Below are 14,647 nucleotides of genomic sequence, written 5' to 3' on the forward strand. Positions count from 1 at the left end.
TAGAACATATGGCTGAGAGCTCTGTGAAATCTCACCATGGATATATATCACATTAACCAGTATTTATTCAGACTGGCTTTTAATGTGTGAATTATGTTGTGTTGCTGTTTTAATATTTGTATTTTATTTCCTTTTTATCACCACTGTTTAAGTGTCTTTGAGCACCTGAAAAAGCACTTAGAAATCAAATGTATTATTATTATTACTGTAGTGTACGGTATTTCATTTGACATTTATTCTATCTTTGTTGTACATATCTTTCTTACTCCTGCACCTCACTTGCACCATTATATGTCTCCTTTCTTTTTATGTAAAGTATATTGCATTGTTGGAGGAGCCTGGGAACTGAGCTGTAGCTATAGTGCATACGACAATAAGGAAAACTATCAACACATCTCTGGTCAATTATAATATTTAAAGTAGTGCTTTCCCCAGATTTGTGTGGAGAATCTTAGTTCAACAGATTTAATAATCAAATGTGAGTGAACAAAACGTGAAAACGCCTCAGAAATGTTGAAGTCGAAGACAACCATGGTGTAGAAATGCCATGTTAACTATAGGCCAGATAAGCGATAATGCTGCGGTCCTGTGTCCTGGATCCTCTATCCTGAGTCCTGATCTGAGTCCTGATCTGAGTCCTGATCTGAGTCCTGATCTGAGTCCTGATCTGAGTCCTGATCTGAGTCCTGGACTTCGAGTCGTGGCTGAACCTGTCTCTGTGGTCCTGCCTGACTCTCATCATACTGCTTCCCTGATGGCTTCCACAGGATTGCTGACATCCTCGTGGATTCATCTTCTTATTACAGACACATGCATTTCCAAACATTTGGTCTACCTATGCTGTAAAATGTATTATCTCTTCGATTTACACACGGCATCTATTGCACGTCTGTCCGTCCTGGGAGAGGGATCCCTCCTCTGTTGCTCTCCCTGAGGTTTCTCCCATGTTCCCTTTAAACTGTGGGTTTTCTCTGGAAGTTTTTCCTTGTACGATGTGAGGGTCTAAGGACAGAGGGTGTCGTATTGTCATATTGATATTCTGTACACACTGTGAAGTCCACTGAGATAAATGTAACATTTGTGATATTGGGCTATATAAATAAACATTGATTGATTGATAGATTGATTGAATCAATCCTCTTAAAATAAAGTGCTGTTTTTCACATGACTTATTGTGGAGGGACTCAAATTTACAGATGTATGAATTAAATCTGCTAATCAATTAGTCAACAAAGAAAAAAGAGCCCTTCTGTAGAAATGCCATGAGAATGAGGCCTATTGGGGGATACTACATTTCAATATAGTGATGTTTTACATGACTTTCATGTGTTGATAAAATCAGATAATCAATTAGTCGACAAAAGATAATTAGTGTTTGTCAAATAAGAATATCTTCAGTCGAGTACAGCTCCTGTGTAGAAATGCCATGCAAATGATCCTAATAAGAAAGAATAAACCATCTAAATGTCAAGTTATGTTTTGATTTCTGGATCTATCAACTGATTAATAAGTCGACCAAATAATGTGTCAAAAGACAAATAATATCTTTACAATATCTGAGATTTCATTTTGTCTGCACCAAATATAAATCAGCTGTTCAAAGCATGAAAATACATCTTTGAGGATGAATAAAAGACGCAGGCTGAGGGCAGAAATATCCTGTAATGTATCCCTCCTTAAAATAACAGAGTATAAAAACATCTTCTGTATGATGCACATGGAAATAAATCAGCTCCTGTCACACACACACAAAGTAAAACTGCACTACTGTATGAAACAAACATGGCAGTCTCTCTGGTTCCCCGCAGTCAGGCATTCCTGGAACAAAAGTGCCATTTTCTGCGACAAATCGGTAAATCAAAAGCGACGTGGAGACAGACAATGCTCTCTGTCTGGTGGGCGGATCTGCGCGTGTCAGTTTTTCTAAAAGATGTGACACCTCGCGCAGCGTTATAACACCATCTATTATAACGGAGACAATGCGTAATCAGACGGGTATTTATATCTAAAAAACGCAACTAAACTTGACTTTGTATCCGTTCAGGGAGAGTGACACCTCCCGAAGTAAAAGTGATACTTCCATTATACTCTGGATAAGTTGTAATAGGATTACCCGGGGATCAGAGCACAAAGTTAGCACGTTTTTGGGAAATCTCACTCTTAGTTTACCATTTGAAAATATACACAAATGATTGCACATGAAAGCACAGCGTGTCCTCTATAGAAAAAAATCAAAGCACAGTAAAAATGGCGAGGATTGGGCAACTGTGGGGAATTTATAGAGATCCTGCAGCAGCGAAAAATACTGGACGTCATCCCAGACACACACACACACATAAAAACACAGATCACAAAGAGCCGAAATCACACATGAAACACACACACTGACCCGCTTTATGAGCTTTGAACGTGCATGTCCTGCAACATTGTTCACCACATAGCCTACTCTCACATGATGAATACTTTTTTTAATGGCTGTTTTCTGACTACATTTTTACAGAATAAAAGATGCGCGGGGAGATTACGCACGGAAATGCGCGGTACTCACCCGTCCGCAGTGCATCGGACTCAGCCGAAAACCAGACAGTTTTCTCCGCTATTGTTTGGGTCTACGGGGAGGTGGAAGCAGCCATTTTGCCCCCATATGCACCGCTAAGCTAAGGCGTGACCAATCGAGTGGAGGCGGAGGTTGGGTAAATGCACCGAGTGCCACATAACCACCGGGCATCAGGGACTCTCTCTATCTCTCTCTCTCTCTCTATCTCTCTCTCTCTCTCTCTCTCACACACACACAACCACACACACACACACACACCACACACACACACACACACACACACACACACACACACACACACACACACACACACACACACACACACACACAGATACACACACACACAGATACACAGACACACATGCACACAAACACACACTCCCACAGACGGATTTTCTGCACAGACACCCTCCTGATTCTCTTCACTCCCTGTAGCCTGTGGCGGTGTCACCCAGGTCAGACAGTCCAGTGTTTTTTCAGTAAACAGCTTACAAAGGCACTTAAAACAGCAGCAGCAGCAGCATCTAAACTCACATTTCCACCGCTTTATGCATAGTTACAGTCTTCTGTATTCATCCAGGCAACATTTCTGTGTTTATAGAACATTTGTGACAAGTTTAATAACTAAAAAGCTGCTAAAACTAGTCGAATTATCGATTAGTTGAGACATAACAGTAGCCGAGAAATATTTTTGATAATCGTTAGAGTAATTATTCATGCGATATGGCAGACAATGATGTTTTCAGCATCTCTATTATGGTTATTTACTGTTTTATTATCATATTTAAGTGATCATCTTTGGTTGACTGACAAAGCATTTAAAGACGTCACCTTTGAGAAACTCTGATGGACATGTTACACTGACATTAATTAGACTATTAATACATTTAATTTCCTAACAATTAAAAATGTATTGATTCTCATAGTAAAATCAGCACAGCTTAAAACACATACAGGGCAGACAGGAAAAGAGACAATACATTAAAAAGCAGACAGGGAGGGAGGGACAGGTATGTAAACGAGAAAACCAGCTGTTTAATGCTGAGTGAGTATGCCAATCTGAACAGGTGAGTTTTGAGGCAATAAGTTATTAAAAAATTAACCGATTCATCTAGAAAGTAATCATCAGATTAACCCACTGATTAGCGACAACAAGAAACCACTAAGTAAGGTACATTAGTACTTTTAAGGACGGATCAATAATGAAAACTCACCTTCGCTCTCTTCTTCCCCATCCTCCTTCTTGCATCGTTTAGGAGATCCTGAAGGCAGTGAATCTCTCAGCGTCCTTTCACTCTCCGTCTCCTCCTCCAGCTTCACCATTACGATCCCCTCCTCTAGTTCCCTCTCCTCCTCTTCATCTCCTTCCTCTTCTTCCTCCTCCTCCTCCTCCTGTGAAGAGCCGGAGCTCCGAGGGGATCGGTGGGGGATTACAAGATCAGGCCTGCTGAGGAACAGCTCCCTCAGGATGTGGATGGGAGAGATGGTGACGTCCCAGTTAGTGATGCCGAAGTCTCGGAGGTGAGCCCGGGCGTGGCTGGAGAGGCCGGCCCGGGTATCGAACCCCGCGCTGCAGAACTCACAGTGCATCACACTGAAGGTGCTCGGGTCAAAGTTGGCAACTGTGGAGAGGACAGGCAAAACAAGAGGAGGTTTAGTGCCATTTTCCCAACCTATAGGGCTCGAAACCAGTTGAATCAGAGACATGTGCTTGATTGATATACCCACGTTGGTGTGTATGTTGGTAATCCAATTGAGTTTGCCATGCAATTTCAAACCGACCTTCATAGTCCTCAGAGGATAAATAGTTTTGACTTTTGTGCCACTAGCAGGCTGATAACTGATTTAAATGATACCTTATAGATGTAGGTCAGAATAAGCCTGCTACAAACTAGTCGTTTTTTTTTTCATCTATTAACATGCTTCATCACCGAACAAGGAAATAAAAGAAGATGACACTGACAGATAACATAACTTTTACATGCTTAAACCTAAAAAGGTTGTTTGTTTTGTGTTCAAAGCTCTACGTGTTTTTCCGTTTTCAATTTCCTCGAACTTGAAATCTATATTTACACCGTAGTAAGTGCAGTTTGGCCCATCTAACACATTAGAATAGTAGCAAGTAACGCTGATAACATTTGAAATGGCGGCAAATGACATTTGGGATTCTTGGTATACTGTCTCGAATTGTAATTACTTTGATGACCCCTTAACTATTTGTCTAGATAGCTTTGGTTTAGGACTAAATACCTGCAAACTCTAATAATCTAATCTAGCTAATACAGCAATCTTGCAAGCCCTTCAGATGTATGTTGTGACCTTTCTTTGTCCAGTCTGCTTTACGTGCCAAACACCACTTCTTAAAGCAGTTAATATCAAGAGTTCTCAGCTGTTATTCAAGAAGAAGTGTTAACAAAATTAAGAAAATCTGTGTCTGAAATGAGGAGAAATAACAGGCCTTGTCTGTCTGTCTGCCATCAACACATCCTAAAGAAATAACGAGCTGCTCACCTTTTTTCTTTTTCTTCTGATAGGAGAACTTCTTCTCAATGGCGTTGACCTCCTCGGGGGAAATGAAGTGGCGGACATTGTAGCTGACGCCCACTCTGTTCAGGTGGCCTCTCACGTGATTGGCCAGCCCGATGCCGTTATGAAACCGATCGGGGCAGTAGGGGCATTTCCTCTCCACGCTCCTGAGCGCCTCCGAGTCCTCATCCATCTCGTCCGAGTCCACATCCAAGAAGCCCTCTGACAGGAAGCGCCGAACACTTTCTTCGTCGATGTCTTCGTCGTCGTCGTCATCATCGCTGTCAATTTCTGCCGGAGCAGCGGGAATCCGGTGGCTTCTCCTCAAAAATAAAAGCTTTCCATCTTTCTCCACTTCCAGGTCATCTTCTTCCTTCACACACTTCTTAAGAGGGAGGGATAGTGAAGCGTTCTGTGCTGAGCAGTCCTCTAGAAAGGAAAAGACAGATTCTGAATGAACAGACAAAAGACCCACAAAAACAACAACATTTTACAGGATATTTCTGCTTTATCACAATTTGGGTTTTATCTTATTACTTAAGACGAATAACTATATCATTCCTATTCATAATGATCACATTAGCTTCTTGTTTGTGACTTAATGTTAAAACCTTTTGATAATTCCACCTGTGATTTTACATAATGTTTAGTAATGTATGTTGTTTTGATTTTCCTTTTGAATGATTGTTTACTGTCAACATTTGTTTCTGTATACTTTTGTTGTTATTTATTTATGTATAACTTTTTTATTGTGGCTTTTGTTTTATGTATTCCATAATGTGTTGTTATTCTTTGGGAAGGTTATACATTTGTGTAATGTCTTGCTCTGTATGTTCTGTATGATCTGGTTTTAAACGTATTAGAGTGCTTGACTAGTGTTGTCCAAATGCTAAAACCACATACTCATCTGGTTTGTGAGCATGGGAACACTTGGTAAAAGGTGACTTAGCATTAGCATTAGAGCCTTTAGTCTAACATTGAGCCTCACCTGTGTTGGATTGTGCTCTGGTGTGCCGTTTCCCTCCAATAAGTGATTTAGCGTCTTGTTGATAACTCTCATCGTCCAGCTCTGTGCTCTGATCTTCATCCTGCTCTTCATCCTGCTCTTCTTCACTCCCGATCAGTTTGTCGTCACCCAGAAACTTGATCCAAGATTTCCCTCGTTTGCTGTATCTGTTCCCTACGCGCTTCAAAACCATCCTGCTTGGAGACGAGTTTGGCATCATGCTGTCCTCAGAGGCAGAGACTACCTCCTGGCTTTCTCCTTGACTTACATTAAGCAACCCAGACCCAGAGAGGAGGTCCGAATCCAGGCTGGGTTTTGAAGTTCTAGTCTTATCAGCTTGCGGCCCACAAACGGAGGCCTGTTCTGGGTGAACAAGCTTCTGGTGTTCCCTCATTACAGTCTGACTGGAGGTCAGGAAGGCACAATGACCACAGGCCAGGGAAGAGGACGGGGAACCAGCCAGGAGAGCGGCTGCTTTCTTCCTGGTGTGGGTCTTGGCGTGATTAGCCAGCGCTTGGGGGGTTCTTGTGCTGAAGTTACACGTAGAGCAGATGAAGCGGCGTCGCGCCTGAGCTCGAGGAACCGTAGGAGTTGCTGAGTCTGCCTGTGGTGTTGAAACTGGGGAAAGAGGTGCAACTATTTCAGGGTCTGACATTTTCCCTGGAACCGAGGCCAGGCTTGCATCTTGCATCACAGCTGAGCTCATACGCTTCACCGTCTTACCCTCAAGAATCTCTCGCGCCTTCCCATTTTCATTCAGTTTCTCAATCTCCCCCAAGATCTTCAGACGGGACTCCTCGTGCCTCCTATGATGGTCGGGACAGTGCGATCCGATTGGCCAGGTTCCAGCCGCACTCGGTACACTGGAAACGTCCGTCCTTCCCCAAACGCCTGTCCCACCCCCGCCCCACTCTCACAGTGCTCCACTATGTGCTCCTGCAGGTGGATTTGCTTTTTGAAGTAAATGCTACATTCCACACAGGTGAAGATATCTTTACAGCCCTTTTCTTCTTTCCATTCTTCCTCTGCTTGCCTCCTCAAAATCTAACAACCCCTCCAGCTTGACTCTGCTCGGTGTGTTTGATTCTCCAGGACTGTCAGTCTCAGGCAATGTGCGTTTCAAAAGTGCCAAGTCCAGAGAAGGGCCTGAGCAGCACCCTCTTCTTTCTGGCACCGCTGAATGAATGTGCACTGAGCCCAGGGGGCGGGGGGGGGACTCTCGGGGTCAGAGTCTCCTGGGAAGGGTGTACACTCTCTCTCGGGCTCCTTGGTTTCCTTTCCATTGGGCCTCTTCTCTGCCTCGCTATTATCCGCCTCTCTCTTCCATTTGGCAACCTTCCTTTGGCTTTACTTTGGAGAGAAACAGCTCCTCGGATACATTCCACACTTCGCTGTCTGTGAAGAGAAAAACAGAGCGATTATGAATGGAAGGAGCCCTTAAGATACAAAGAAAATAGATATCAAGTGTGCAGGCATATTAGGTTTCTTCCATATGGCGCTCACAGTCTGTTTGGCTGGGCTGGGATGTGTTTGGCTCGTCTGCCTTTGTGCTCTCGTTGTTGTCACTGTGCCCCTCCACAGGGGGAGATGAGTCAGGCTTGGTATGCAAGTGCTGCACTTTCCAGGTTCTCGGTCATCTTCACTGTCAAGTCTGGACAGCGGTAGAAAGGAAACACATTGGTTGAGACGTCTGACAAGTGAAAGAAGCATCTCTGCTTTAAACAAGTCACAAGTACACACCATTTGCAAGCTCTTATTGTATTAGTTTTCTTGAAATGATGTAGGTTTTATTTGAAAACCAGGCACTTTCATGCTGAGTATTTGTAGATTTAGAGAAAGACTGGATTCAAGGGATGGTTTGGATCATTTGATGTTTGGTTTATGAGGTGCTTCTAAATAGCAAGTATGTTACCTACAATAGAAAACAGTCGGTACCCCTAGTTTAGATAATCAGACATGAGTTACAGCATGGGAGCAATGTACCGCAAATAATCAATATCAGTTTAAGTGTACGCTATATTTAGAGTATTTTATCCGCTTTATCTTGCTGGCAGACAGCCAATCAAATGGAGAACTGAAACTGTACTGAATATATGCAAAGACAACAGACTCCAATGAAAAAACAGTAATTTACCCTTACACAACACAGGAGTTGTTTGTGTGTTCTTGTGTGACTTTGCTGAATCCATACTAACCCTTTAACAGATAACAAAACTAACTAATTGAATGAGGTGGCGTTAGACCAGCAACTCCTGTGTTACGCAAAGTAGTGGGTTTTTTCGGTTCTGTATACCTAACTACAGAAGTCATTAATTAGCTTAGCGTGGAAGTGGTACAGTGCCAAGACTCTTCCTGGTTTTAGGACTGCACTCATTACACTGACTATAAATAAGTATCTCATACATACAACCCCACAAAGTATGAACTATCACTTTAAATATTTCCCCCAACAATGTCAACACTGACAGCATGGAGAAGGCCTTGGAACAGTGTGTCGGGCTTGAAGTTGGGAAATCAAAACGCTATATTTTAAAAGTCTGGATACAAGGATTTTGACTTTAGCAGTACAAATAGTAGTAGACATTTTGGAAGCAACACTTCATTCATTCTTGCTTAGCAGAGGGTAAAAGGGGTTTAGCACCATGACCTCAAGTGACCTCAAGTGTTGCATGCTGAATGCAAACAATATCCTACTTTGAAATTGTGTTAGCTGTGACACTTTGTGTGTTATGCCCCTTCATAGTGTCAGACGTCTACAGATTTGTTTCTTTAAGGGTCAACTTGTATATATTTTAGATCTGTGTTATCCAGCACCAGACACTGTTTACGCTGCTATGGACAATCTTGCACTAATGCACATTTCTCAAACTTATTGAAGTGACTGTTATTTTGTATATATTGATTATTGTGCTTTTATTTATGTCTTCATGTGTGGACATGTATAAAGGTGTCTGTTGATTGTGTATATATAGGTATGTACATATTTGTATACATATTTTATATATATTTTTATTATTTGTATTCAGGATTGTGGGAAACGGCATTTCGATCTCTCTGTCTGTACACACAAACTGAAAGACTGACTTTGACTTTTGATTTTCTATTTTGAAATGTTCATATTTGTTTATTTGATACTCTGATTTTCAAATGATGTGTAATGCCTTGTTTTAAAAAATGCTGCAGAGTTGGGATCAATAAAGTATAATCTTATCTTCTCAAAACGACTCGCTGCCCTTCCTCCTCCTCCTCCTCCTCCTCCTCCTCCTCCTCCTCCTCCTCCTCCTCCTCCTCCTCCTCCTCCTCCTCCTCCTCCTCCTCCTCCTCCTCCTCCTCCTCCTCCTCCTCCTCCTCCTCCTCCTCCTCCTCCTCCTCCTCCTCCTCCTCCTCCTCCTCCTCCTCCTCCTCACCTGAGTCCAGCAGAAGGAGATCCCGGGCTGTGAGCAGCCAGCCCGTGAGGGTTAGAGAAGTGCTGGAGCTCCTCCTCTGACACACACCACAGACACACCACAGATCAACAGGAGAACTGAGAGACTGCTGACTACATGCAGACTGAATCACATTCAAAAACAATAAGAGACACCAGGCGTGGGAGAAGAACCCACATATTGTACTTATAGTAAAAGGAGCAATATTATGGTGTAAATATACTCTGTTGCAGGTAAAAGCCCTGAATGCTAAATACAAAAATAGGATATTTGCTCCAAAATGAAATTGAGTAAACGTGCAATATGCAATACAAACACTTGTTTGCAATTGTACGGTGCTATACTCACTTTTATGTAAAATAAATAAATATTTAATAAGGTCGCAATACTTAATGATATGCTATTTATGTCACTTAGTTTTACTTAAATTGCTGCTACTCATTTTTTAGCCATGGTTCTTTATCTTTCTTTTAATTGTATTACTAATGTGTGCTTTCCTTTTTTTTACCTGCTTATGCCACTTTTGCTGTAACATTGTAAATGTCCCCGTTGTGCGACTAATAAAGGAATTCTGATTCTGAAAATGTAATTAAGTAAAAATATAAAGTAGCATAAAGACTAAATACTCAAGTACCACAAATGTGTATATAAGTACAGAGCTTGATTACATGTTCTTAGTTACATTACACTAAGGTACATTGTATATTAACTAGATTCAGCACTAAAGGTTTTTAATAGATATTGATCAATGTGTATATATAGACTACTCTGCACTATTTCTATTATATTCTATTTTATTTACTTGCACTATTATCTGTTATATTGTGTTGCTCTGTTGGAGGAGCCTGTGACCTCAGATGTTCATTGTCATAACTACACTGTAGCTATGCACACATGACAATAAAAGCTTTGAAACTTGATGTGTTACCATCGAGGGTTTCTCTCTCAGAGTCGGAGTCCCAGTTGAGGGAGGAGGGGAAGGCTGAGGGTCTCCTCTGGGAGATCCTCCCCGCCTCCGGGCCCTCATCTCCAGCCTGGGCCCTCGAGCATTTGGCCGACATCAGGTCGTCGCTCACATGTGGAGAACATGAGGACTAGATATAAAAACATACAAGCGGTATTGTCAGATATATAAAGGAGAGGTTTCATTGGCAAGTGAATCATATCTATAAATGTCACGTCAATGCAATCTCCAGAAGTAAAAAGCTAATGTTGGGCTATAAAGGAACTACAGCACGGTCACATGACTTCACGTCACCACCGCTAAGCTAAAGGCGGTTAATGTTGGGCTATAAAGGAACTACAGCACGGTCACATGACTTCACGTCACCACTGCTAAGCTAAAGGCGGTTAATGTTGGGCTATAAAGGAACTACAGCACGGTCACATGACTTCACATCACCACTGCTAAGCTAAAGGAGGCTAATGTTAGGCTATAAAGGAACTACAGCATGGTCACATGACTTCACGTCACCACCGCTAAGCTAAAGGCGGCTAATGTTGGGCTACAAAGGAACTACAGCACGGTCACATGACTTCACGTCACCACCGCTAAGCTAAAGGCGGTTAATGTTGGGCTATAAAGGAACTACAGCACGGTCACATGACTTCACGTCACCACTGCTAAGCTAAAGGAGGCTAATGTTAGGCTATAAAGGAACTACAGCACGGTCACATGACTTCACGTCACCACCGCTAAGCTAAAGGCGGTTAATGTTGGGCTATAAAGGAACTACAGCACGGTCACATGACTTCACATCACCACTGCTAAGCTAAAGGAGGCTAATGTTAGGCTATAAAGGAACTACAGCACGGTCACATGACTTCACGTCACCACCGCTAAGCTAAAGGCGGCTAATGTTGGGCTACAAAGGAACTACAGCACGGTCACATGACTTCACGTCACCACCACTAAGCTAAAGGCGGGCTAATGTTGGGCTATAAAGGAACTACAGCACGGTCACATGACTTCACGTCACCACCGCTAAGCTAAAGGCGGCTAATGTTAGGCTATAAAGGAACTACAGCACGGGTCACATGACTTCACGTCACCACCGCTAAGCTAAAGGTGGCTAATGTTAGGCTATAAAAGGAACCTACAAGCACGGTCACATGACTTCACGTCACCACCGCTAAGCTAAAGGCGGCTAATGTTGGGTGTGATGACGTTTAGTCATCTCATTTATACACTTAGAAGCTTCAGAAATTCACCAGTATATAAATACCGGTATTTACTGACATAGTTTAATGTCATGGCCCCAAACTCCAGTGTTTCCCATACATTGATTTATTTGTGGCGGGCCGCAAATATTGCGGTGCGGTGCCCCCACAACTAGAATCAAATTCTGTGGGAAACACTGAACTCTTCATCTTTTGTTAACCACATACATACCAGGCTTCTAACCAAAAATACATCCAGCAAAACAATGACTTTGAGGTTAGGGAACCAGGAAGTGCTAAAATGCTAACTCCTTTCAGGGTTTAAGACTTATTCCTGCACCACTCTTTAATACTTGTCGAACAGCAAGAGGAGTTGAGTGGTTGGATGCAGACTTGTATATTTTGTATCTGTATGTTTGTGTCATGTTGTAAAGATGTATAGTTGAACAAGTGGAAAAAAGTTGGTCACAACGCATTGTCAGACGATGTTAATGACAGCCATGATGATGAGTTTTATGTTTGTATACCTGTAAGGTGCAGTTGAGGGAGGTGGGGGGGTTTTGTGCTGAGTTGGAGGCTGGGGGCCCATAGCTGGTCCCTGGGGTCTCTGGCTCCATGGTCCCCCCCAGAGAACAGTATGGAGTCCCACTGGAGACCAGAACTCCTACATTGTGCAGCCTCCTCTTCTGAAACGTAAACGTTCTCACAGATTTAGAGTTTCACATCTCGCCGATACTTAAGTGTTAACATGACTTTGTCTCGAGTCAGACCTGAGACCAAACATTAGATGACTTGCAATCGAATTGGACTTGAGATATTTGACTTGAAAATGACTTGATAACTTCCTACAATCCCAAAGAATAAAAGTATGTCAATCAACATGTGTGACACTTTCTTAATCAACCAACCTAATTGATCCAAGTCGAGGCAGTAGAGAACAATCGTTATGTTACTTAGTGCCTGTAGTGCATATGTCTCACATGACTTGGACTATAGTCGGACCTTGAGGAAAAAAAAGGAATGACTTTAGAAAGACTTTCCAATTGAGTTGTAGTTTAACGTTTAAGACACGTGACTCCCTTTGGACTTTAGCCTTGGGATTTAAAAGTATTTATATCTTTATCTCCAAGAAAGTCAACGCTTAATTGATCTAAGTTGATAAAAAAACAAAAACATGAAGAACTGATATTATGTTACTGAGGGCCAGCTGGAAAAAATATATATAGTTCCACCTGACTTTAGAAAGACTTCTCAACTTGGGTTCAACATAAATATCTCTCAACGTATGTTATTCAAAAATGTGTCACACTTTCTAAATCAGCTCACTTTAACGCTATTTATTACCGTCACGTAATCAATTGAAGTCCATACACTCTTTTTGAACAGGGACTGATCAACATCTAGCAGAGAACCATGAAGAACTAACATGCTGAATATGAAAGCAAGTTGGAAAAATTACACCAAAATAATTGTGTTCCTGTACAACAAAACAAAACAATGCAGTGGCCACCAAAAAACAAACTGTGGTAAGAAGGAAAACACAACTCAAAACTACAGACAGACACACTTTGTGACTTGTTTGGGACTTGAAACCCAATGTTTTTGGACTTATGACTCACAGAACAATGACTTTATCCCCCCTCTGCTACTTAGTGTATGTTTTAATAACACCCGGCCCATTGTAAGGAGGAATCAGGGAACATATCAGACTATAAAGAGTGAGGGGTCTGTAGTGTTTTGGCTGTCCTCAGTATGTTTGACCAGGTGCAGGTTTCTGACCTATTTCCACCTCATGTCTGCTCCTAAAGACAGAACCAGGTCGAACTAATGGTTACATAAATAAGTGGCCTTTCTTCTAAGGCCCATGTCCTCTCCTGCTGCCCATCTGACAGCCAGGGAAATACCCGGGAACAGGAAGCTGTCCCACGGGTTTGGCCTCTGGATTCTCAGAGGACTAATCGATCCATGCTGTCAGGTGACTAAAACAACAATGCACACAACGCCTTCTTAAACCCCCAGACCGCCCATGAGCTGCAGATTTTTTTAATGCAAATACTCACTGCAATCGGCCTGGTTTGCGGCTCGCAGAGGGAGGCAGCTCTAAGCACCGCGCGGCATAGTTTCAGGCCGGGAGCTGGAGCTTGTTTACAGCCGGGGACGATGCTCTCCGCCCGGCTCTGAATGCAGGAACTTGCCCCCTGTGGTCGGAGCTCAGGGTTTCGCAGGGATCCCTGGAAGATGCCAGGCGGAGGACTCCATGTTAGTTGGCTGCAGGCACGCTGCGTACGTAACGTGGTGACGAGAAGAAGAAAAAGAAGAAGAAGAGAGGAAACACCGGAGACAAGTTTAATAAGTTTTACTTCATAGCTTTTATTCCTATTATCGTACGGTGACGCAGTTTGCATGGTGGCTTTCTGATTTAACGCGTTTTTACATCGTGGTGACACTTTTATTCTGCAGGAAATACACACTTCATACTCTTCACATGTCACACTGGGGAGGTTTAATGATGGAAGATGTTATTTTATAGACACAGGTGAAGTATAAATGGCTAATTGTGGTAATTTAGTTTAACTGTATAGTAGTTAATTGGTCCTTATTTATATCACTGTAGTGTATAACATGTTTATAATCATGTTAGATGTATCTCTATTTATGTTTAAAGGACAGCTGGATTAAGTTTGTCATTAGTTTGTGTATAAATGTTCCTAAATGTTGGAAATCAATAAAAGCCGTACTACTGGTTATAACCGGTTATAACACAGTCATATGGCGCCCTCTATTGGCCTCGGGTGGAACTGTATGTTGTTTTTAATGAATACTAATTTATACTAATAATACCAATTAGTTATTATATCTTATACATTTATTAACTGTACAAGCATTTTCTTCACAATATTACACTTTTGAAATAATTTTTACAGTTTCTTTTAACACTAAATGTACTATTTGAACCCATCATTTTGTTTAACA

At 42.1% G+C, this 14,647-nt stretch overlaps 1 protein-coding gene across 1 annotated transcript in view; it reads right to left on the reverse strand.

Moving 5' to 3' along the window:
* si:ch211-194b1.1 (protein Wiz) overlaps positions 1-13,970 on the reverse strand; it is a 46,278-nt gene extending 32,308 nt beyond the window's left edge. Inside the window, 15 exon segments of the mRNA XM_034199986.1 lie at positions 3,772-4,179; positions 5,069-5,512; positions 6,072-6,906; positions 6,908-6,982; positions 6,984-7,110; positions 7,112-7,212; positions 7,214-7,258; positions 7,260-7,409; positions 7,411-7,484; positions 7,587-7,709; positions 7,712-7,740; positions 9,497-9,572; positions 10,443-10,608; positions 12,202-12,360; positions 13,735-13,970. Of these exon segments, the coding sequence (XP_034055877.1) occupies positions 3,772-4,179; positions 5,069-5,512; positions 6,072-6,906; positions 6,908-6,982; positions 6,984-7,110; positions 7,112-7,212; positions 7,214-7,258; positions 7,260-7,409; positions 7,411-7,484; positions 7,587-7,709; positions 7,712-7,740; positions 9,497-9,572; positions 10,443-10,608; positions 12,202-12,291 (2,743 nt within the window). The 5' untranslated portion in view covers positions 12,292-12,360; positions 13,735-13,970.
* Positions 13,971-14,647: the final 677 nt, after the last annotated feature.

This window comes from Gymnodraco acuticeps, unplaced genomic scaffold (assembly GCF_902827175.1).
Source record: "Gymnodraco acuticeps unplaced genomic scaffold, fGymAcu1.1, whole genome shotgun sequence".
In the NCBI taxonomy this organism is placed as follows: Eukaryota; Metazoa; Chordata; class Actinopteri; order Perciformes; family Bathydraconidae; genus Gymnodraco; species Gymnodraco acuticeps.